This window comes from Colias eurytheme, chromosome 11, assembly GCF_061535395.1.
Source record: "Colias eurytheme isolate Ceu_HAF_F1 chromosome 11, ilColEury1 Martin Lab GWU primary, whole genome shotgun sequence".
NCBI classification, from domain to species: Eukaryota; Metazoa; Arthropoda; class Insecta; order Lepidoptera; family Pieridae; genus Colias; species Colias eurytheme.
In genome coordinates, this window is record NC_142990.1 from 1,911,098 (window position 1) to 1,935,950 (window position 24,853).

The window sequence follows — 24,853 nt, forward strand, 5'->3', positions numbered from 1 at the left end:
AAAACGTAACGGCTATAAATAATCAAGTTGCAGCTATTTACAACCGAGTAACTTGCTTCGGAGGGAGCCTGCAAAGTTTGTTGCTAAAATTATACAAGTCAACTTTGTTAACGTATGTTGGTAATATAAGCCCACTAAGGTGGTCAAAAAATACGTATTAAGGGTTTGTTGCTTTTAACCTATTCACTCAGTAAACTTAACAAACCTATTTACTATAGTCAATCGTGTTACTCTGTTAACAATACCCAACGTGCTCTGTTGTTTTTAGCAAAGTAATTCAGTGATTTCAAATATGTTGTTTTGTAAAACTAGCTAAGTAACACAGTAATGTTAATCATATTTATTGGGTAGGGACAGCCAATCTACTTTGTTACTTCTACTCAATTAAAAATTTGTATACGTAGCCAAGTTACTGGGTACTGTCAATCGTGTTCATTGGGTAACTATAACTAAATATACTCTGTTCTTTCTAGTCAATTAAGATTGGTATATTTAGCCAAGTTACTTTGAATTCTTAGGCGGGTTTATTAGGTAACCATAGCTAAAATACTTTGTTGCAAGTAATAATTCAAACGACACATATTAAGCTATAATATATTTTCAGTATAAGCTGACCTGTGAATGTTCGTAAAACCTATACAAGGTGTAAGGGGATATACACATCCGAACAGGGCGTGATGTACTGTTCAGTTTCATCAGTACATCACGCCCTTCTTAGATGTGTACCCCCTTTCTGTTACACCCTGTATACAATGTGAGGTCAGCTCATACTGAAAATATTTATCTAATTCGATATGTTGTCATTTGTACCATTATTAATGCAGTGGGAAAAATTTTGGCATGTCGGAAAAAAAGCCAATGAAACGTTCATGTAGGAAAACAACACTAATTTTGCCGACACACCAAAAACTTCGAAGAAACTGAAAGAAAATTATGCAAATTAATGAAATTAGCTTTATTCAGTACATGATACAATCATTTCAAGTAACATATCTACTACTTACACTTAAATACTACTACTTTTAAAAATAGTACACAATTCACAATGTCAAGAAACGATACTGGAGTTCTGTGTTTTAATTTTCACAATAACAGGGTGAAATATAAATCATGAGCAAACTTTTAAGGAATGACTCAGACTAAACCTGAACAACTTTAATTAGGTATAGGACCAAATCCAACATCGTAAAAGAAATATCAGCTGTTTCATAATATACAAAAGTGGAATTATCTACTCTGCCAAAATCTACGGAACAGCTGATTTTATTTCGCGATGTTGGTGTTTGTTCTCTAATGAAAGTGGTTTAGGTTTGTTTACATAAAAACAAACAACCATTATGGTAATGTAAGCAAGTTAATACACCTTAATTATTGTACTTATAAATGTATTTGATAAGTCAAAAGTTTAGGCAAAAACCATAGAATAAGCTAGGAGAATAAGTAATCTTTTTGATCTAATATGTAATTTTATTACAACCCAACAAGTAAATCCGTCATTTTTTTAAACATTTGAATTTATTCTCATTGAAACATAATTCACATTCGTCTTCATAAATGCTAAAACTTAAACATTTTTTGCACCAAAAAAAATTTAAGTACAATAAGCTCTTTACATATTGTTCGTTTTCTATTATAAAATATTCTGGTTGAACCTCGTTACAAATTTGATGTGTAGATATGCAGATATCATATCGGAACTAAGTATATCGTACCTACCTTATGTAATTTACATATTAAAGTAATAGGTATATGACAATATGATGCTTGATCAGAAGTAACTTACTAATTCAAATTTATTTTTGGTTTGACTGTGGGGAAGCTTTCAGTGATTTCGGTATATTGTCCTTTGCTTTTCATATCTTTTTTTAGCTGTAAACAAATAAAAAAAAAACGTAAGTAAGTATACAAAAGTAATTAAACTAAAGCAGACAAAAAATTCTAAAAAACTTAACTCACCAGAAGATATCCTTTGGGTTTTTTAAGAGCAGCATAATCATTGTATTGAGGTATTGGAGCTATGGTTAACTCTTTTGCAGCAATTAGCCTCGTCTCTGTAGTTTCTTGCCACTTTAGTTCTACGGCTGTCCATGGCTCAGAGGAGTTTTTGAGCCATAATAGTTTGTCTTCTGCATCTTGCTCTTCTATAATAGTTTGATTAAAATTCAAAATGATGATGAAAAATTATTGTTTTTAATGTAAATTTGAATCTGCCTTGTAGGTGCTGAGGCGGCGCTTCAACAGACACGTTCGTCACTCGACTATGATTTGATAGAAATGGCCGACTTTGCAGGCTACGCAGCCAATTCCTTGTTTAATTTTTATCAAGTTACTCGGTCAAAAATAGTATTCGCTCCATTGTTAATTGCCGAGCTGTGCTTATGTACCAATAGATAAGTTACTTGTTTGTTTTTAAGTAAGAAACACGGTTATATGCTTCATAGCAAGTGATTTAATTTTAGCCAAATAATATTATGTCTAAAAATAAATAACTTACTTATCATTAAATAATAACGTAAGCTTGTCTATTTTGAACCTAATTCGGTAAAGGTAATATTGACCGAGTCGTTAATTTTGAAATAAATAAGTACTTTTTTAATAATAGCTAAGAATATTTAGCAATACTTGCTTGTATAATACTAGCAAAGCTTTAATGCACATTTTAAATATGTCTTGATTGAATGCAGCAGAATAATTTTTAACCGAGCTAAATTGGTACTTTGCTAAAGCAAAATTTTCTCAGTGTAGGTGAAATATTATTCAATATCACGATCCCGTTCAATGCAATAGAATAGAGCTAAATATATTTTGCATATGGTGATAAAGGGCTCCTGGGTTGTATTATACGTACATTACGTAGGTATCTACTATTCATTCATTAATTCAATATTGCGTTTTACAAAAGTTTAAAACCGAATTATTTTCACATAAACTGGAAATCATAAGGGCGATCGAAATTTCGTTCTACTTCAAGTCTTGAAAGTCGTTTTAAATTCATGTTAACTTTCGTAATGAAACAAAAACTTTCGATTACAATAAATACTAAATATACTTATCAATTTTGTTGTTTTTCTGTATATCTAATCAAATATTCTATAATTAGCTAATGCTGTAATCCTTTTCCAAATATACGTTACTAGGTACTTAGTACATATTATTATATTGATGATAAATGTTCAATTAATTTTAATTAATGTGTCACAGTCGATTCTTGGCTGTGTTCCGACGCAATAAGTGGGAATTGAAACACGGTTATGGGAATATTCTATCAAATTAGAATTAACCACTTAGTCAAGTGCCCTAATTTAATTCGGTTAAAAAAGTATTCCTTCATAGTAAGCCGTTCTCACGTAAATTCGTAAATCTAGTGAGACTAAAATGCATATAAAAATAATTTATTGCATTCATACTTGACATATTCTGCATATTAAAAAGACACGGCAAATTACAAAATGGCACACAATCAGTTGATCGACCGAACGTTGCTAAAAGGCGTTTTTCTTATCGTTTACATTATTCCTTTCCGCTAAATTATTGTATATTATCTTTACATAGTCTGTGGTGTCATTTAACACGATCTTATGAATGCTTACCTTGAACGGTAGTAATTAGTAACATGGCGTCGTAGCCACAGAATATCGGTTTTCACTACTTACAAACGTTTTCAAGTTCAGTGTAATAATAGATGTTCTATTGAACGTTATAATTCTATATGTTAGAGTTGATTCCAATAACATTATTAAACCGCTCTTGGAGAGTTGCGTTTTCTTGCGAAAATGTATCAATCTGGTTCAAACTTTATCGTAATTTACATTTACATTATTAACGCAAAACTTGTATAATATGTGTTTATTTGTAGAAAAAAAGACGTGTGGCACTCGAGGACTGCCGCGGTAAAGCTATATTGCATAGCATGCCTTCAAGCCACACCTCCGAGCCCGTCGGAGTGGGGAGCGTGAGGTTTTTTCGTTACGGAATTTCTCGATTCGGTCCCCGCGCTCAAGGGCCGCGATAGAAGCTATGCAATAGCTTAAAAAAATGTTTTTAATCTAATTAATTATTTAAACAAAACAATGAATATCAATTGGAAACACGATATATTAAAAAAAACCGGCAATACATTATAAGTTTTTTTTCATACAGGTGTTTGACCTTTTCGTGGATAATTTTAGGATGAAATATATTAAAATTAGGTGTTCCATAAAAATATTGGATAGGTAAGTATTTCTTGCGATACTAGGTAATAACAATGAATAGTGAAATTGCAATTTGCAAGAAGTACAGCTAATAATCTTATGCAAATAGGAGTAGAAATTTGTCCTTGAAAATCTATATAAAAGACGAAGCGTAATAAGAAGAAGTAAATTACATGTGCACGACACGATAATTTCTGTATGCAAAAACGCCAAGTCTAGATCCTTTAGATAGAGTACAGTTAACAGTAAAAATTAAAGCATTATTTTATTAATATAAACCTGCGACAATCAGTCATAGTGAACAATTAAGATTTCCATTCATATCGTTTAAACTGATTAAACGCATCTTATTTTGTGGTAACTCTGCCAAAATATAATTGTGTTCTGTACCTATGTAGCAACTAGCAAATGTGATTATGCGATTAAAAACACCGACGAAAATATACCTATATAGTTACTAGGTTTCCGGCTTCCGCCCGCGGCTTCGCCCGCGCAGTCAAAGAAAAACCCGCATAGTTCCCGTTCCCGTGGGATTTCCGGGATTGCGTCATTTTCCCGGGATAAAAAGTAGCCTATGTCCTTTCTCGGGTATCAAAATATCTCCATACCATATTTCATGAAAATTGGTTCAGTAGTTTAGGCGTGATTGAGTAACAGACAAAGTTACTTTCGCATTTATAATATTAATATGGATGTACAATGTACATATATGAATAGGCGCTGAGGCAACACATAACAGGGACTTTATCTAAAATTTTCTATATCTGTATGAGAACAGAATATGAAACTAAAACAAGAATGTATGAAATATAATCTTGAATTATTTGTTGAATTTTATATTTTGACTGTACTTCTAACAATAAAAAATACCTGTATCTGTGTAAATGATATCACATCCTATTATATATATACTACAATCCGGATCAATCTTAAATTCGTAGCATGTATGTACAACTATTATATAAATAGTGTGTGAAAAAGGAAGGATAATTATAGGTCAATGTTATTACGGATTTTGATATTTTCTATCCTGGTTCAAAATTATAGACGTAACTTGTACGACTTAACTGTAGTAACCTAAAATTTATTTGAATTATATAAAATTATGTAGAAATTAGTAAAATCATATCATATAATATATATAAATCTCGTGTCACAATGTTTGTCCTCAATGGACTCCTAAACCACTTAACCGATTATAATAAAATTCGCACACCATGTGCAGTTCGATCCAACTTGAGAGATAGGATAGTTTAAACATGTAGGGTACCACGGGTGAAGCCAGGGCGGACTGCAAATAGTCTCACAAATAGTCACGCGAACAAAAAACAAATCAATGCCCCATATAGCCTGTAATTTCAGCGAATGAAAGTCAGCTAAATTGGTGACCCAATGCAACAAGTAGATAATAGATCTGAATAGGCCCTGATTGCGACCAACTACGCAGTTGACAGACTCCGTTTATTTATTATTAGTGTTTTATTATGCTATTTGTTTTCGCATACAGTTTCCTTTAATTCCGTGGAGATATCATTGTATGTTACGTACATAATATGCATAGATAAGTGTACCTGCGCCATCAGGTTAGTAGTCATGAATTTTAATTAAAAGGTGAAGGTTTATTTTACGCATGATTATTAGCTACTAGCTAATGCTGTTTTGTTTCTTTCCATAACTATAAAAAATTCCATTCAAAATGGCATAAATTTTAGACAAAAAATCGTCCTTCAAAATATGTTGTCTCAAATTCTCATACGGATTTAGGTTAAAAACATCTACGCATTTTGCTAAGGCTGCATAGCCGGTTTCTAATTTTATAATTATCGAACAACTGATAAGATAACAAGAGATAAACGCAATTGAATAGAAAATTCCTATGCGATTATCCGACTAAGATTTTTACGACCTTATTAAAATTTCAGTTTTTTTTTTTTTAAGAAACCAAACATGTACAAAGTTTTAAATGTGTTAACAATGCACTTTAATCCCTTGCCAATATACTCGAAACTGATGTAAATCTATCTAGGTATTGTACTAAGTACTAAATTGTTCACAGCTATGCTCCAGTTACACGAGTAGCTATAGATTTCCTGTCAAGCCAGGGTTGGCAACTTGCCAAACAAATTTAGGGTCCAATCGGTTCTGGCATTGTGCCAAGTGAAACTTTTATTCGATTTTACTCTTATAAGTAGAGTTACGTAACGTGACAAGATTGGTATTGATTTTGCTAACAGGAAAGGTTGGACAAGTTCAACGCCACGACAGCAAAGTCTGTTCTCGGAAGTTGTGTTTAAAATGGTTCGTTGTTGAATTTAGGATAAGACTGTGATTCATAACGTTGATATGCTCTTGAAAATAATGAAATAAAATATCAATTTCCATCGGTTTAAAATCAAATTCGCTTTACTAACCTATCCTAAACTAATACATATTCAATAAAAACTTCGTTTGAAATGGTGAAAAGTGTGTTCACTGTTGCAAGAAATCCAACAAGTGCCTATAGCCGTCGCTCTATACATAAGATGCCAAACTTTAATTAATTGTTTTATATAATTAACATAGCCTATCTTACCTCAACTGAGCACAATAGAACTGGTGCGGAATAGCAGTTAGAACACCAGCACCATCGCCGGTGTCATTATCACACGCGCAGGCGCCGCGGTGCTCCATACGTTTCGCGAGGACTTCGGCATCGCGGACGATCTAAAGAAAATCATTTAAAATTATACCAAAAACAGCAAATATCCATAGAAGATAGTCTTTGTTTCTTGTTGAAGAGTAGATCGCTAATGGGAAAGGAATTTTTGAAATCAGTCTAGGCGATATGAGTTCATTCGTAACCTACATATCTTTTCTTAAAATATTGTAGATACAAGGATAACTCTTAATGAACAATAAAAATAATCAGGTAAGTAGATTCAGAATACATTAAATGGACGGAAAATGTAATAGAGAAAAGTGACTTTTTATGATGTGGAATGCCATTTTAAAATATCACTGACCAATAAAATATTTAGACCCAAAGGTGAATTAAACACATTCGAGTTAACTAGGACACAAACGAACCAGCTGATTATTCTCGTTGTTTTAAAAAGTGTATGTCGATTCTAAAATTGTCTAGCAAGACAGATTTCAGAACCAGGTCATTAGTGCTATAGATACAGATTTACAATCACTAGATATCTTTCTAGAATGCTGTTAGTTTACATCTTCCTAGTTTATGCAAAAAACTTACTTTATGAGTACGTTTTCCGTCGATAGCAACAACAAAACCAACTCCACAGGCCTCGTGCTCGTTCTGAGGGTCGTACAAGCCTTGCTTGGGCGGCCCTTCCCACTCCATACCTATGGAAGATATCTCGTCAATTATTCTAGAAAATTCTAGTTCAAAAATAAAAATTTCACACGAATACATACACATTCCAACAGAATTGTTTATCCGAAAATGGCTAAATAAACAAAATCCTGGTTATAAAGTACCTAATTGTTAATCAAACTATTGCTCAATGCTATGAGGAAAATATTATTCCTGTTATTGAGAAATAAGCCATAACAACCGGGTATTTGAACTTTTCATTGAATTTCTTTCCCAAGGTCAAAAGTTTCCCCTGGAACGTACCTGATACGTTCCCTGAAAATTGCGTGGGCTGACGCAAGATCGATATCTAGAACCAACAAGATAAGGATCTAATTAATACCATTAACAACTGATAACGATATAATTCTGTTCTACGCTTCTTCCTCATAAAATATGCATTTTGCTATTTATTAGGTACCTTGGTAAATTTATTTACGTGTAGAGATGGGGAGATGCCAAAGTATGTTGTATAACATAGTATTACGAGTTCCAACTTCCAAATAAGGATTAGTTTGGTTTTCACCAGCAATGGAAAATTTTCTCGAAACTTCCACGGAATTTACACCTCATGAATAGGTATTATGAGATGCGCAGGGAATATCTGTACCTATTCAGCATTCAGAGTTATTTATAATAAAAATTCCTCACTCGAACAGATTACACACGCAAAATATTTGTCTACAAGAAGACTATTACGATATTTAATTCGCAAATGTACAATGTACGAATCTGGCTACCAATAACAATTAGGTACCTATTAAGTGTGGTGACTGTTAAATTATGGAGTACATGCAAGGGTATTTACAAACAATTTTACGTAATTATATAAAAATTGTTTTATTTTCGATGTAGAACACAAATTGTTTCAACCTTCAAAGATCATTGAAGACTTGTACTAAATCAATTTTCTTGACACTAATAACTTGGGTACATGGGATTTTGGGTTTAAAAATGTATGGCGTCTAAATATCTCGGAACATATTTCACCTTGCCCTAGAATTGAAATGTTAGTTCAATAACAAGACCAAATTGCGCAACATTTGTTGGTGACTATAGACGCCGCCCAGACATAATATACTGATAATGTTAAACCATCTGTAAAAATGATAAACATTTCAATGTTTGAGGCTTTGTACCTATGCTATGCAGTAAGAATTTGAATAATGTAATAAATGAAATAAGTATCACACCTATTATTAAAAAACTGAACAAATGAATGAAAAGTTCTACAGGGTACACATATAGATCCTATTACAAAAACTAAATACCTATGAATAAAAAGTTTTTTATGGCGCTCATATAGTTATAGATCCTAATCACTACAAGTGATCTCTGGCAGCTCTACATCTGTACCTAGTTTTAATTTTATCTCATGTCAAGCCAGGAGCAAGCATTTTGCTTGTTATAGTTTGTTATTGAATGAATTTAAATTTGAGAATGTATTTTGGAATTATTACCATTTATAATGTTAATTATGGAATTTGACTTCACATACTTTTTAATTTTTAATCATAGAAATAAAAACATTTAATATGTATTAAGGAAATAATATAATTAGAGGTGGATATTTAACGGCTAGATAAACTATCATTTTTAAGTATTAACTGATTTCGTCATCAAGAGTGGTTTACAACTTAAGTGTCTATTGATTATGCCACTTATATCTTTTATTCATAATAGCATAACTGTATAAAAGAATGAAATCATTATTTTAACAACTCGCAGAAATTCAGGCCTATCAGTAAAAAAATATTCGCAATACTCTAGAAAAAGATTAAATTCCATTGACGTTATTTTTTTTTAATTAATACTAACTTGCTAGAATATAGCCCGATTGATTTTCAGTTACATCAATAATAACAATCACTTTAAGATTGGAAGAAACATTTTTAATTTAACAAATAAAAACTAAAGGACAGCTGATAATGATTCTTCTGATTTTTGTTTTATTGGATTTCTGGTGCTTAGATTACGATAATTATTATAAAATGTTATAAAATTAAAAACCAAAAAAACCATTGCAAGTGGCTAGGAACTGATAAATGAATATTTCAAGCTGAGCACGTAATATATGAGTGCCATCTCCAGTCCGACACATATATTAAAAAATATAACATTAAATGCGGGTTCTCTTTAATATGGTTTTCGTATTTCACATATACAACTATTAAAGTGACAGATCCCTGGTTTAAAGTAAGACTCTTATTTTGTGGTAAGACCTTACCACAAAATTATCTAAACATAGTACTAGTCCGGGATACATCGCCCATTTTTGCAAGTGATTACTATCAAGCTAATTTTTCGTGAGTAGCTTTATTTTGATGAGATGCCCAATAATTTCATGTACGAAACTCTCGATTGTGGTAGCTTACAGAGGTAACAAGGATAAAAATTTTTGATTTGACGGTTCTCAAATATTTATTACGCAATTTGTAGGACAATATGTCTGTTGAATTAAATAAGTATTAAATAAGTGAAAATAGAAAAAATCAGCTGGTTAGTAATCATTTATGATGACTTCGTTATCGATACACATTGGAAAGGGGGACTCTTTGATCAAACCATAGATTTTGTAGGACAAATATTTTTTCGAATAATTTAGATAATTATCTTGAGATTGAACAATAAAAAACATTCAGTTAGTAATTAATATTTGAGAACCATCAAATCAAAATATTTTATCCTTGTTTCCTCTGGTAGCTACCACAATCGAGAGTTTCGTACATGAAATTATTGGGCATCTCATCAAAATAAAGCTACTCACGAAAAATTAGCTTGATAGTAATCACTTGCAAAAATGGGCGATGTATCCCGGACTATACTTATAACAATTTAAATATTGTTTCAATTTACTCTGACTCTGCCAAGTTGCCAAAGTTGTCCTGCCTTCAATGTAAAAAAAAATAATCTGATCAGAAGAGCAATTAAATAATTGTTCAAATTTCATTTATAAAAAATATATTTTATAACAAGTTGAATACTAGTAACAATAATAGTAGCTGGTAAGATAGATAAATTTTGAATGTTGTTTTGAAAAGTTGAATTTTGACCCATTTTCATTTTCTAAATACACTAGGCAGCAAATAGCAACACAATATTGGCTAAATGCGCGGAACTAATGGCATGTCAATCTATACTTAACAAATAACAATCACAGACCGAGAATTAGATCTCTGAAGACTGACGTAAGAGAATCGTTAATTACACAATAAAAATTTAAGGGATCGATTCTTGACGATTGGGATTCAATTGTTTATTTTATTGTTTTCATTAAATATTGACAATTTCACACTTTCACCACGTATGCAGTTCACACGTGGACGAAATACCGAGAAAAGACCTAAACCGGCGCCCCAGCGCTTTCATATAGGTTTCATAGATGCACTGTTAAATATCTTACCTCGAAAATAAGTTCGATTAATTTAAAAAACTATGCACGGTTCCGGCACTTAGTTTGGTTTGCACTTTCACAGATCGAGTCTGTAAAAAATGAAAATGTAGAAGCAATAAATTGCAAGTTATCTAGAACGCAAAAAAGCCGGCGAGCAGTTATAGTGACCCCTACAGTCGACTACAACGGCCGGTGTTGCGCGATTGACTGATGAGCGATGACTGATGAGTGATGAGTGATGACTTGTCACTTGATGAGCATTGAGCATTGAGCAATGAGCATTGAGAAGTGAGCAATGAGCTGCACAATGAGTGGAGATCACTGAATGGCGACTTGGAGCTTGAGAATCTCCGACTTCCGAGTTGAGAATGAATAACACTACCACAGAGCAAGTAATACCGTACATTCCTCTGAGTACCGTACAGTACAGTAATTCGATTTTGAGCATAGAGCGCGCGCCACGAAAGAAGTCTCGTAGACGCGGCCGCGGCGCTGTGATCGCCCAAAATAAGAGGAAAATTTACTAGAAAAAGGGTTTTATGAAATACCGCTTTATTATTTGCGTTGAGTATGGATGTTTATGTATTTGTTTTTTGTATGAATATCGTAAAATTTATAAAGTTACTGTAGTAATATTAGAAAGGTTTTAAATCAGTTATGCTTTTATAGCACCCATAATCACATTAATTGTAAAGGGGCAACTCATGTTCTTTTTCTGCAATATGTCAAATTAAGTTCTTACCTTCGCCGTGGAACTTGTAATGAAAGGAGTGATTGCCAAATCACAACTTCCACGTCTTCAGATGCATATGGTTTCGTTATTAGATATAAGCTTCTTGGTTTCGTTCAATATAATATTTTAAGTGTCATAATGATGATATCTATATTTTAATAGTTTTTTTTTTCAGTAATAAACTACCTAGTTACACACTTTAACATGTAGATTATTATTGTTAAATCAAAATTATTTAACCATGTTCATGATAAAATTATACAGTTTCGAATAAAAAGGAAATTCGAGGAAATGTCAGAAGCCAATACAATATTTTTTTTTTTTTAATAATTTATTCATAACCATGGATAACAAGTGCTTCAGTCGCAATCTTAAAAGGCCAAAATTTTCTCTGTCTACGCAAAATATATCTCTGAAAAATATATACAATGTCATTTCTCATTGCCATATCCAAAAACTCAAACGTCACTGTCTAAATTTACAAACCGACCACCACCAATCAGCATTGAGTACGGGAAACCAATCAGCGATTAGCTACATTCACATTCGCGTTTCGTGTTTAACTTTTGAATGAATATTTAAGTTCAACTTTAGTTCATAGTTTTAGCGGCAAATTATTGGACGTCGATGGCCGCTTGCATTTTACGCGATTTTTGTTTATAATAACGTAAATATAAATTTACATTTATCAGCTTAAACGTATAAAATATTTATACAATACATTAATTGATTTCAAGTGTGTTTATTGTGGTCGTTTGTATTTTTTTGTGAATTATGTTCGGCGTTTAAATTTCGAACTACTTAAAAAGTGTTGCAGTGCTTTAAATTTAAATTTGGTACATAAGTGTGCTAATTAGAATTTCAAAATGAGTTTGAGTCGCTTAAGGAATGTTTTGAGATGCGATTTGGTGAAAGTTTCCCCATCAAGCGCGCTGGTTGCGAAAGTTTGGGGACCTTGTGGTGTAAGGGAAGTGAGCACATGCAATACTCAACGAGCAGCTGTTTCTCAACATAACACAAAACCAGATTGGAACAGAGCCGTGAGTGAGGCTGAGAAGATTGTTGGCTATCCAACCTCCTTTCTCAGCTTGAGATGGGTCTTGAGCGACGAAATTGCGAATGTTGCGCTACATTTAAGAAAATTAGTCGGCAGTAATCATCCTTTATTAAAAACAGCTAAGTAAGTTTATTTACTATTTATTATCTATTTCAACCGACTTTCAAAAAAGAGGAGGTTCTCCTTTTGATTGTATTTTTTTTGGGTTTGTTACCGCAGAACTTTCGACGGGTTGAACCGATTTTGATGATTTTTTTTTTATTTAAAATTTACTGCCTTCCGGTTGGTCCCATTAAATTAAATTGTATCTAGGTAGTTCAGGTAATTTGAAGGTGGTCGGAGATTTTGTCGAAAATAAGTTCAAATTAATTGTGTCATGGAACAAAAACAATTTGTATCTATACTGATTAAAACTAAATTACGTTGCAAAGTCGGTAGGTATTTATTTACAAAATCGTCGTAAAAAATATCGAATTAACTTATCGATAGACAAGTCTTTAAAAAAATTATAAAATTGAAATCACCTAGGTAATTACCTAGGTACTTAAAATTCTGGAAGTGGAAGCATTGATGATTGAACATAAAAAGAATTACAATAGCTCTAGGACATACATACAATATACTAATATTATTATACCTACATGCCCGGATGATTTCAAAAACTTTATTTAGGTATAATGTTTTTCTCTTGTTTGTTGTATTAAATCTAATCTCTATTAAAAGAAACTGATCCAAGAACATCAAAATCCGTTGCGTTGTTTTAAAGATTTTAGCGTAGGTATAGTATAAATACGGACATTAGGATAGACGCGGGAATCGACTTAGCTTTAAATTAAGTAGGTATACCATTAGTGATGTGCTTTTTGCGACCTAAATATTATTAAAAAATAATAATAATTAATACACAAACACATCACACACACACAATCATACACTCCACACTTAACTATTAATATGTATTTAGTTATTAACAGTTTATTTTTTTTCATGTAGATAACCTATTTTAAGTTAAGGAAGAGCGGGTCCTCCTGACACAGGTTTTATCTTAAACTTACTAGGAGGGCCCTACTACTCCAAATTGTGTAAAATTTAGAAAGGAAATAAACTATTTTTATTTATTTTTTTTTTACTGTGCGTGACTGTTGACTGCGATCTCTATAATTTTGCCACACATTTTTTTAATCTGCTAAAATTAAGATTGAAATAAAATTACAGAATAATCAATATGACTATAACGTAATAATACTATTACCGAGCACCGTAATAAGACGTAACATCACGTTATCATTGTTACCTGAATGTGCAATGAACTATGCATTTTTTTTCTTTTTACATCACCGCGTGGAAAGGCCAAGACTTGGGTGTGCACGGCATTTATCATATCTAATTTTTAATTACTTCCAGCATACCGAAATTATGATAATACCGATATTCTTGTAAATTAAAACGAAATTATAAATTGCGGTGATTGGTATGTCCTTTAGAAATGATTAGCTGTTGTTAACATTATTAGTAGGTACTTAGTATCCTAAGCGTTGAAGGATTTACGGGCAACATAAAATTTAGACTTTTTTGACCGATGCTCTCATGCGACCGGGAATCGAAAGTAAAATTTCTCATCTATAACAATGATTACAACGAAGTCTATAACTGCGTTTCACTTTACGCATTGCGGTACAATATCCTTACGACATAATAATTATCTACTTACCTATAAGTCATCGTATATTATCAATTATGTATCATCACGATACGACAAAACCAAATCCAAAATATTTAGGAGAATGCGTTCCGTATCCACAGCATCCAGCATTTTTAAAGTTAGAACTTACATTACAATGTAAAAATTGTTTCAGGAATCTGCTCTACAATGGCAAGAATAACATGCAAGCGTGGGGTCTCATCGTACTGCTGGTATCGAAGGCTGCTGGCCACAGCCCTGAGATACCAGACATGGAGCAGGATAAGGCAGCTGGGGTTTTGCATAGGTAAGTGACATATTTTTACTTTAACTAATAGGTTTTGCACAGGAAATTAAGATGATTTTAGGGAAAAATGTACAGTGGAACAATCTCAGTAAAGCGCTATAATTGACTTGGTTTTCAAATGTATATTCAAATTTAAAAGAGTAAAATAAAACTCAACATTGTTGTAAATTCTTTATTAAAATGATTTTCAAGTTACAGTTAAAATTCAAATGTTTTATTGTATGTTATTTTGGCAGCATAATAAATATAATACAAGTCATTTAAAATACACAAATCCTACAGCCAACGCGCGCTAGCCGAAGTAACAGAGATGATACGCACATCACACCTCGTGCACAAGGGGCTCGTGAACATGAACGCACGCCGGCCCGCCGCGGGCGACCCGGACGACATGATGTTCGGGAACAAGATCGCTCTGCTCAGCGGCGACTATCTGCTGGCCAACTCGTGCACAGAGCTCGCTAACTTGCGGTAAGTGTAGTAGGGGCACAGAGTAGGCAAGACATGATACACACTTCACACCTCGTGTACAAGACCCGGACGACATGATGTTCGGGAACAAGATCGCGCTGCTCAGCGGCGACTATCTGCTATCCAACTCGTGCACAGAGCTCGCTAACTTGCGGTGAGTAGAGAATATTAGTTTACACAGAGTAACTGGAAATAGAGACGATTTGCACATCACATCTCGTGCACAAGGAACTCGTGAACGTGGACGCGTACCGCCAAATAATTGATATCTGTATTAATTATAAAGTATTAAAAAAAGTAAATGTTAGCTAGGAAGAAACGTAAATGTAATCAAAAAATCTAATTTTAAATTTAACATTACTTACATTAATTTGTAAAGATAACTTGTACAAAGCTTTATAATTTAAATGAAAATTAATTCTATCATAACACTATAAAAATAAAATACTCTCTTTAAATTTTAAAGTGATTTAATGATCAAGATAATAACTGTAATAATTGAATACTCGTCTTCAGTGTCATGACTTTCTAAATTTCTTAACTTTAATGTATCATTACTGCGCCTTTAATTTTTAAATGGTCTCTTATTTCTGTGTAACTTTTATGTGGATAATTTAGTTTAATTTTAAATAACATCTCAATATAATTTTAATACAAAAGATGCGAGAGATTAAACGTGATATAATTATTACATTTTTATCTTATATTTTACAAATTAAAACGACTGAGGCTACATTAAGAATGACTGATTAAAAAATAAATACTTACTGTCAAAATATAAATTCTTATAATAATAAAACGAAAATGAAAATGCAAAATGTACACACATATCTTGTTTAAAAACAAAATTTTGTTTTGACAAAATTTTGTATTGAAACAAAATATGTTGGTAAATATATTGTACATACGAAAAATACATATAATACTAGCGGTCCGCCCCGGCTTCGCCCGTGGTACATATGAAAAATAGATGTTGGCCGATTCTCAGACTTACCCGATATGCACAGAAAATTTCATGAGAATCGGTCCACCCGTTTCGGCGGAAAAAAAATACATTCATTCATTCATTTCCTCTCAGCTAAAAATTTGTCAAATTGTAGCTAACCCAATATCTCAACGAAAAAAAATAGTCAGCTGGTTACAACATGGTGTATTATACGTCAGCTGGTGTCTTGAACATGAAAGTTAAATTTAAAGAAAAATTTATTTTCCGTTATTTCCTCTCAAACAAAAATTTACCTGATGATAGCTTATATGTAACTGTGGATAAATATATATGTCAGCTGGCTTTATCTTGGTGGAAAAACCGTCAGCTGATACGGGAGGCTACAACCGCTCTTCCCCCCAACCGAGCTCCAGCTGACGTTCACGAGGCTTTATAATACTATACTCTCATGCGTCTGACGAATTATCTCTTGAGAGGAACTTGGTCATAAAATCTGCTGCTGGCTCCCGGACCATATGTATTACTGTAATTCAGAGTACCTATTCTACAACCAAAAATTCGGATTGTGAGTTAATCCGATCAAACTGCCCAAATATACTGAAGTGGATACAAACCTAGTTTTAATATAAAAGTTTTTACCAAATCTCTTATAGGACCCTTACATAGGAATCAAGACATATTATTATCTCCGGACAATACTTGCAAACAAACTTAATGATTGCAGTTATTACTTGGTAATTTTAAATCATTTAACAGCATAATGACGCGGGTAATTAACTCGGTGTAAATGATTATATTGTCAATGTAATAGAAATAGGTATTCTTTATATACCAATCTTGCGTTGGTGCTGATGTTTTTTAATTTTTATTTGTGAAGTTGTAATTGAATTGAAAATCTTGTTCAATTTTGTGTTTTATTTTTATAGCAAGGTAGATAGGTAATAATTGTTAACTACTTTCCAATACTTAGGACCTTCATCAAATTCTTTGAAACCATAGCTATAAGAGACCATAGCTATAAGAGACGGTCCCGAGAAACCCAATTATTATTGACGTATTGTTACTATTAGATTATAGACATGACATGATGATACTTATACGTTACTCATACATTCGTATATTATTCTTACTAGGATTTAGTGCAATTTCCTCAAACTATGCCAGTGAGACGAAAACAGAATACGCATTACGCACATTTCTAGTAACTGTGTTTATGGCCATAAACATTGCATATCTTTATGGCCATAATGCAGGCTTTGGCAATAAAAAATACAGTTGCAAATTCGTCGTGTAAAATAAAATGCTGTCCACTGACAGCTACCTGTGACACGATAATTCTCTTACAATGAAGATTTTGGACAAATTGTCGTAGGATTTTTTGTGAATAGCGATAAAGTAAATTTTATACATAGACATTACAGATGTGGTGAGAAAGGGAATAGTTTATGATTTAAGTATTTAATTAAGGCATATTATGATAACATAATTAATTACACCCAAGATACAATAAAGTTAACAAATTCAAATATAAATTGTACAATTATGAAACTTTTCTCCATTGTCTATGGCTTAGTCATATTACAGGAGAATTTATTTCCTTATAGCAAGCATAAAAGGTCAATATATAAAGAAAATATAAAGGTCACATTTATTCGCAATATCAATTTGTACACATACCTATAAGATGAATCTTTAGCAATTAGCTTTTTGCGACAAGTTGATTTAAGTAGGAAGTCCATATTTGTGTTGAATATCAAGCAAGAATGAATAATACTTGTAGGTATTATTTTAAAAAGCTCATCTTCAATGAATGTTAACGTCTCACCGTTAAGGAAAGGTAAAAATTTTCATCTCTAAACGCATATTATTTTTTACAGGATATAAATCGTACTATGTTTTATGTGATTAAACGAACATTAGGGTGGGTATACATTTGAGCATTCACTTGTGAACAGATTAGAACATCGACCATAGTTTTAAAATTTTAGTGTGCTTATATACAGGTTCAACGATAAATCTTATATATAAAATTCTCGTGTCACAATGTTAGTCTGCATACTCCTCCGAAACGGGTGGACCGATTCTCATGAAATTTTCTGTGCATATCGGGAAAGTCTGAGAATCGGCCAACATCTATTTTTCATATGTACCACGGGCGAAGCCGGGGCAGACAGACAGATTAATTTATATAATTATTTCACTAACTAAACTTTTTATTTAAAAATCTCAGCCTAATAAAATTAATCAGCGGTACTTTGTGTACCAGAATGTAACGGTTACGATATGAGGTGAAAGTGATTCACATAACTGTATGGGGCTTCATTCATGTGCCTTTACCGAGGTCCGAGGAACTACACTTTAGCTGCCATTATGTGTGACCCGATGTTGTTAAGATTGTGGTAAAAGTATAATTTTAAAGTGCTTTGTGTTAATGGAATAGTTGATATAAGAGTTATGATGATACTTATTTATCTGCTGTTCATATAAGATTAATGATTATACTTGTTTATTTATTTGCCTCTATACCTTGGCCTGGGTGAAATATAATAAAATTAAAAAAAAACTAAATTCTCTGCCATTAAAGAATAATGTAGCTTTCTCATGTAGCTTCCTATGGTGAATTAATTTAAAAAAACTACTAAAAGTTATACTAACACGATAATAATTAAATCGATTCCTGTTAAATCAGTGTAGATACACCTTAATAAGAAAATGTAGGTTTCCAACCATGTCTAGAACATTTCGTTTCGTATACAAAACAAGGATATATTATTTACTTGCGTCCCTATTTCTAAAGGTTATACTTGATTGCGGTTAATGATTCCGGTAGGTACTGGCATCGAATCATCCTAACTTTCACCTGTATCATGTTACAAGGACAAACCAACGCAATATGTGAGAAAAACTATTGAATTACAAATATGTTCGTGAAATATGTTATGTTTGACTATATTTGTTACTACACATTAAATATTTTTATTCGTAGTTAAAATTTATACATATAAATTGTGATTTCGTACGCTCTTGTTTTTTACAAATAAAGCTTAGATTGCTATAAAGAATGGGTAAAGTATAGGATTTATTTTTCTTATCATATTAATTATTACTATCTATTACTTTAGGTACTGAAATTGACAGATGAGTCTGCTTTGCCTATGCTGAGGACTCTTTTATACCACGCTGCTCCATTTTTAGTTTTTTTAGTCTTATGCATATACGATTGCGTGGCAATAGAATAATTAATTTCTCTCTTCCTATCATATATGTATTAAAATGTAGAATAATTGTTTATGTTATAGAAATCAAGAATTAGTAGAGCTAATGTCATCCGCGGTTCGCGATCTCGCTGAGGCGGAATTTCTGGGAGAGAGAGATGACCAGAACAATCCACTCCCTTCAAGACCATTGCCGGAGGACCAAAGACAACCTGCTTTAGGTAAGGTTACGTTTATCTTCTTATATATAAAAATGAATCGCAAAATGTGTTGGTAAGCGCATAACTCGAGAACGGCTGAACCGATTTCGATAATTCTTTTTTTATTATATTCCTTGAAGTACGAGGATGGTTTTTATGTAGAGAAAACGTAAATTTGTACCACGGGCGAAGCCGGGGCGGACCGCTAGTTTTATATATATTGATTCATTCATACTACATAGATAACAAACAGTTTGTGTACATTATTGTTACTAAAATAAGTATGCTAAAATTGTTTTACGGATTCTTTTTGTTATCCTATAACATGATAGGTACCCTTATGTTAAGTATCCTGGACCTAATAATAACAGTATTAGAATATACTACCAGCTGAATAATAAAATTGCAATACTATTTAAATTATTTTATTTTACAAGACTCTATCTAAGAAAAATAGGCCTTAAAAATAATTCCTGACTAATTAAAAAGATCTTTAATCAGAAATGGTTCATTCAGGAACTTTTCATCTTTATCCTATGTTTATCATAAGCTCCTTAAATATGGGGAATAATCGTTTAAATATCGCCTAATGAAAAGTGAATATGCGTTCTGACACAAAACCACTCGGTTATACGATTATGGTAATATGCTTAAAGCGTAAGAGCAAACACAGTCGCTCCAGCGAACATATTTGCATAATAATTAATGGGCAAACACCTATATCCGACAACCGTGTCAATATGTCAGTGTTCACGTGTTTGGACGTTTTTGGTGATTTCTCTTTTTAAGGTACCTAAGTGGTCTAAATTAGAAGTAGATTACTGACATTCGTAATACACTAATACAGCCTAGAGGTGGAAAATTTCTAGTCACAGCAAATGTACTAGGTTGGCTTTCTTCGCAGTTTACCTTTCTCAGTAGTTTTAACTTTTGGTGAAGATTCTACACTCTTTGTATCTCTTAAAGGTGTATTTTATCATGCAGATTACAACTAAGAAAAAATTAAAGGAGCAATAGATTCGAATTCACGCAATATTCGTTCAACAGTATTGTAAAGGAGAGAATATTATTGAATTATAGACAGGACAAGAGTTTGCCAAATTACAGTAGTTTATACTATTCGTCTTCATTAGTGGCATTTAAAACATTATAAAATATTACCAATACACAAATAAGCGACCTTGTGAGTCCGATTTCTCTAATACAATTCCTTATTGTACGATAATAAGGAACCACGTCAACGCGCCCTGAATGCACGAGCACCGTGTGACTAGCATGCTTAATAGATGATGTCTGTGATGTGGTATGTGGGTGTAAACCTGGGTTTATATGAGCTAAATGACCACAGTTTATACAATATATAACAAGAAATAACACTGTGAAATAACATTACTGATATATAGCGAATTGAAAAATGATCACAATGTTTGTGATGTTAATAAGTAAGGTGTCTTGCTCTCTAAAACTTTATTTAGCAATAGATACTTATCTATTGCTAAAGTAAAGTTTAAGATACGACCTATACTTTACTTTTTCAACCAAATCATGGTTACTCTATGATGATGATGAGTTTCTAAAAAGACATTCATTTTAAATACGCTATAGCTATATCAAATTAATACAATACGACATTACCTACGCCTATTTGACCATTACCAATAGGTAAATTATCATATTTAATGTCAACATTTAATTGCAAAATACCTTAAAATGTGATGTCATCACTTGAACAATACTAGGCACTGTTTAGCACGCAGTATGTGATACTTTACGGTTGTCCATTACTTACATGAACATGTTTATTGCAAGTTTCTTACCTTGCTATGTTTCTTGATGATCGCAAAAGGTGTTGACGACTTTTTGTTGTCTCGTGAAAGTATTGGAAGCTTTCGTTTATTTTCTTAATGGCGTACATTTGAAATTTAGTATATGGTTATAATCAATGTATGTTTCATTTAATTTGGAGGTAACTGGTAATTACCAGTGTGCTATATGATTACAAAACAGCAAATTGCGCTGTGCGCATACTGTGCATTGGTGCGATATGAATTAAGCTGAGCGAACGGACTATCTGATTTCGTAAATTAGTGGTAAGTATTTGATTTTGTGTCATTCCGATGGTTTCGATGCGAGGTCAGACTTCAGAGGCAGGATTTTACCGTTGAATTTTTTTGAAGCTTCGGAGTTGAGTGTGTTAGAAGGACTTTCTTTTTTCAACTTTCGTTCTTTTTTTTTCGATTTTGATACATGAATTGCACTTGATTAACAAACTCTGTTATATTTTGGAGGGTAATTTTACAATTTTTCTTTTTATTAATGATAGCAAAATTTATTCGAGAAGATATTCTGAAGCAAACTGCCCAGTTGCCTCATTATGCATTTATTTTTAGTATCTTACGTACTGCATAAAATTAAATTCCTCTCAAGAAATTTACATTACTATTACATCGAAATTGTAACCTTACACTAGAAAAATCATTGATGCAAGGTACCTACCACGTATTGTTTATCGAATAGTGAGCTAACTAATAAGGACTCACGTTCACTAGTCATAAAAACCGGTTTGTAAAAACCAACGGTCTTTGAACTGTTATATTGCCCTCAATTTTTCATACAAATACGAAATCTCGAAAAAGTCATGATTTTTTTAAGTTTAGTAGGTCATGAATGTAGTGTTGCGTATAGTAATTTAAATAATGATTTGGTTTGTGGTTTATTGATTGCTGTGAGAATAAAAAATATTTCTCTGTCTACGGAATTGATACAATCTGTCGATCTTACAATATTGCTCGAATATAATAATTTTGAGTAGAGACCAATTTCGCTTTTTCTTTTCTATACTGTGTTTTATTATTTTGGTCCTCAGCTTTTACGTATACCTGCGACCGCGTCTGTCGTTTAGTTTACTAGCTGTGCTCCGCGATTTTACCCGCAGAGCTCCGCTCCTGTTGGTCTTAGCGAGATAATATATATCCTATAGCCTTCCTCGATAAATGGGCCGAAAGAATTTTTCAAATCGGACCAGTAGTTACTGAGATTAACGCGTTCAAACAAACAAACTCTTCAGCTTCATAATTAAGTATAGATGTTTATATGAAATCTTTCAAAGAATATAGAAGAAATTAAAACAACCGCATTTCTATACATATTTTATTATTACAAACAGAATGGGAATGCATAACATCCCCTCTACCAATGGCGGGTGTAGCAGGTTGTGCCCGTCGCGAGTGGGTCGCGCGGCATGTACTAGCTGCAGGCGCTCTACTTGGCAAGAGCTGTTCTGCTGCCCTAAAACTTGCAGGACATAACTCGCAGCTGCAGACTCAGGTACAACTCTACATGTTTTGTGGCTCTACATATTTGTAGCTATGTATGTCTTTAAAACTCTACATGTTTACATCTCTGCATTTTTACATCTTTACATGTCTACATCTTTATATCCTTCATCTTACGTCTCTACACATTTAGGCTCTACGTCTTCTAAACCTTTACAGTTCTATTTCTTTACACTATAATATATACTGATACACTTTATACCCACTGTTCATTTACGTTTCTAAACCTTTATGTATTTATATCTTAGCACAAATCACAATACGTTATCTTAACATGCTTTACATGTATTTTCTGCGTGAATAACTTTCCAGAAATTTTCCATAAGTAGACGTAGGGGACGACGTACCGTGTCATGTATTGAATTATAATTCAGATATTGCTCAAAAGGGAGTTCCCTCTGGAGAAAAATGTTGCGAACTTTCACTTTTCAATTTCAGGGTTGCCTCTTTATCTATATGTAAAAAATCTGTTCTTTTTTTAAAATATAACTTTATTTTGGGTTCTTTCATAACTTAATAAATTTTATTTTTAATATATCGTGTTCAATTTATTATAAAATAAATGAATTTGAGTTCCATTATCTTCCTAACTTTTACTTGTTCCACCTATTCTAAACCTATCTATTCTGTACCACATTCCAATCTCGTGAGCTTCCTTATCACCATCGTATTTCCATTTCCAAGCCCCTAATTTCTATCCTTACATCTTCTTTTACTCTATCTATTTCCTTTACTCTATCCATGCTCTATCTCCTTTTGCTCTACCTTTTACTTTACAAGAGTCAAATCCACAGGGCTACCTCTTCGGTTGCCACCTAGCTCTAGCATGGCAAGCGTTCCTCGATCTGGAGTCGTTCACGGGACCTGAACCAAGCAGCTTCTCACTAGTTGGAGCCCCTCTAGCCTTTACATTGGAAGCAAGACCAGAGCTATATGAATATGTAGAGGCGGGAAGACGCAGTGTACACGATGTGGATTATCATGCTGTGAGTATATAGGCTATAAAAGATATAGGGAGATGAATAGTGTACAGGCATACAGGACATCACCTATAACAACTGCTCACTGTTACTCCATCTTTGCTATTAAGTAACTTAGTTGGTACGATATACTATCATACGGGGAGAGTTACGCTTACTTTTGGTAATTGTTGTCGAAGAATATATTCTCGACCGAAATTTCTATTATGATTTTCTGCTTTTTTTATTATGATTGGAATTTCCTGAATACTGTCTAGTTTCAAGCTAGTCTTTACTATAATTGGGATCAACTTATAGTACCATTTCACACGTGTAACTAAATTTACAGCTCTACGAAGCAGTAATAGCAGGTAACGGTATAGAACAAACGAAGCAAGTGCAGCGCGAGCACATCTCGCGCGCGGTGGACGTGCTCGACGCGTTCCCCAACTGCGACGCAAGGACCGCGCTCACCAACATCATAGTTGCTATGCACCCTTGATACTAACATAAATAAACAAATAAAAGCTAAACTAGTTTTATTTAACCAATAATAAATCAAAAATAAATTATACTAAGCAGCACTAAAATATCAACAGTGAATAAAATATGTTGCCATTTGTTATGAATAACAAATTGCGTGAAACCTCATAAATTGCGCTACTAAAGTGTACTACATAATCATATTATTAACAATCAGTTACCATCATAACAAACATTATACATTTTATATTCTAACCCTCACTTTGTCATAGCCTATCTATTCATTCATTCATTACCTACTTTATAGTTTAATATACACATCATCATTAGCAACCCATCACATTACTAACGACCCTCATATTATACAAACATAATAATCATTTCACTATCATTATTCATATTCCTCATTAATCATTATTGTGTATTGATTTGTATCATTTGCTTATGTAACTACTCAATTCTCAATTTTTTGTGTATTTTCTATATGTAAGGAATTCTTTGTATTTTAGTATAATATGAATGAT

The 24,853-nt window shown here is 32.8% G+C and overlaps 2 protein-coding genes across 2 annotated transcripts in view; one reads left to right on the forward strand and one right to left on the reverse strand.

Moving 5' to 3' along the window:
- The window catches only part of LOC149904360 (uncharacterized), a 43,294-nt gene extending 32,145 nt beyond the window's left edge, over positions 1-11,149 (reverse strand). The window contains exons 1-3 of the mRNA XM_090107525.1: positions 10,952-11,149; positions 7,429-7,538; positions 6,766-6,896 (exon numbers count right to left, since the gene is read on the reverse strand). Of these exons, the coding sequence (XP_089963651.1) occupies positions 6,766-6,896; positions 7,429-7,536 (239 nt within the window). The 5' untranslated portion in view covers positions 7,537-7,538; positions 10,952-11,149. The remainder of the gene's footprint in view (positions 1-6,765; positions 6,897-7,428; positions 7,539-10,951) is intronic.
- A 1,084-nt stretch (positions 11,150-12,233) lies between these two features.
- Positions 12,234-24,707, forward strand: Pdss2 (Decaprenyl diphosphate synthase subunit 2). The gene is made up of 7 exons (XM_090106958.1): positions 12,234-12,855; positions 14,589-14,720; positions 15,003-15,191; positions 19,437-19,573; positions 22,719-22,879; positions 23,682-23,873; positions 24,196-24,707. Exons 1-7 carry the CDS (start codon positions 12,542-12,544, stop codon positions 24,346-24,348), a joined length of 1,278 nt encoding a protein of 425 aa, XP_089963084.1. The 5' UTR covers positions 12,234-12,541; the 3' UTR covers positions 24,349-24,707.
- Positions 24,708-24,853: the final 146 nt, after the last annotated feature.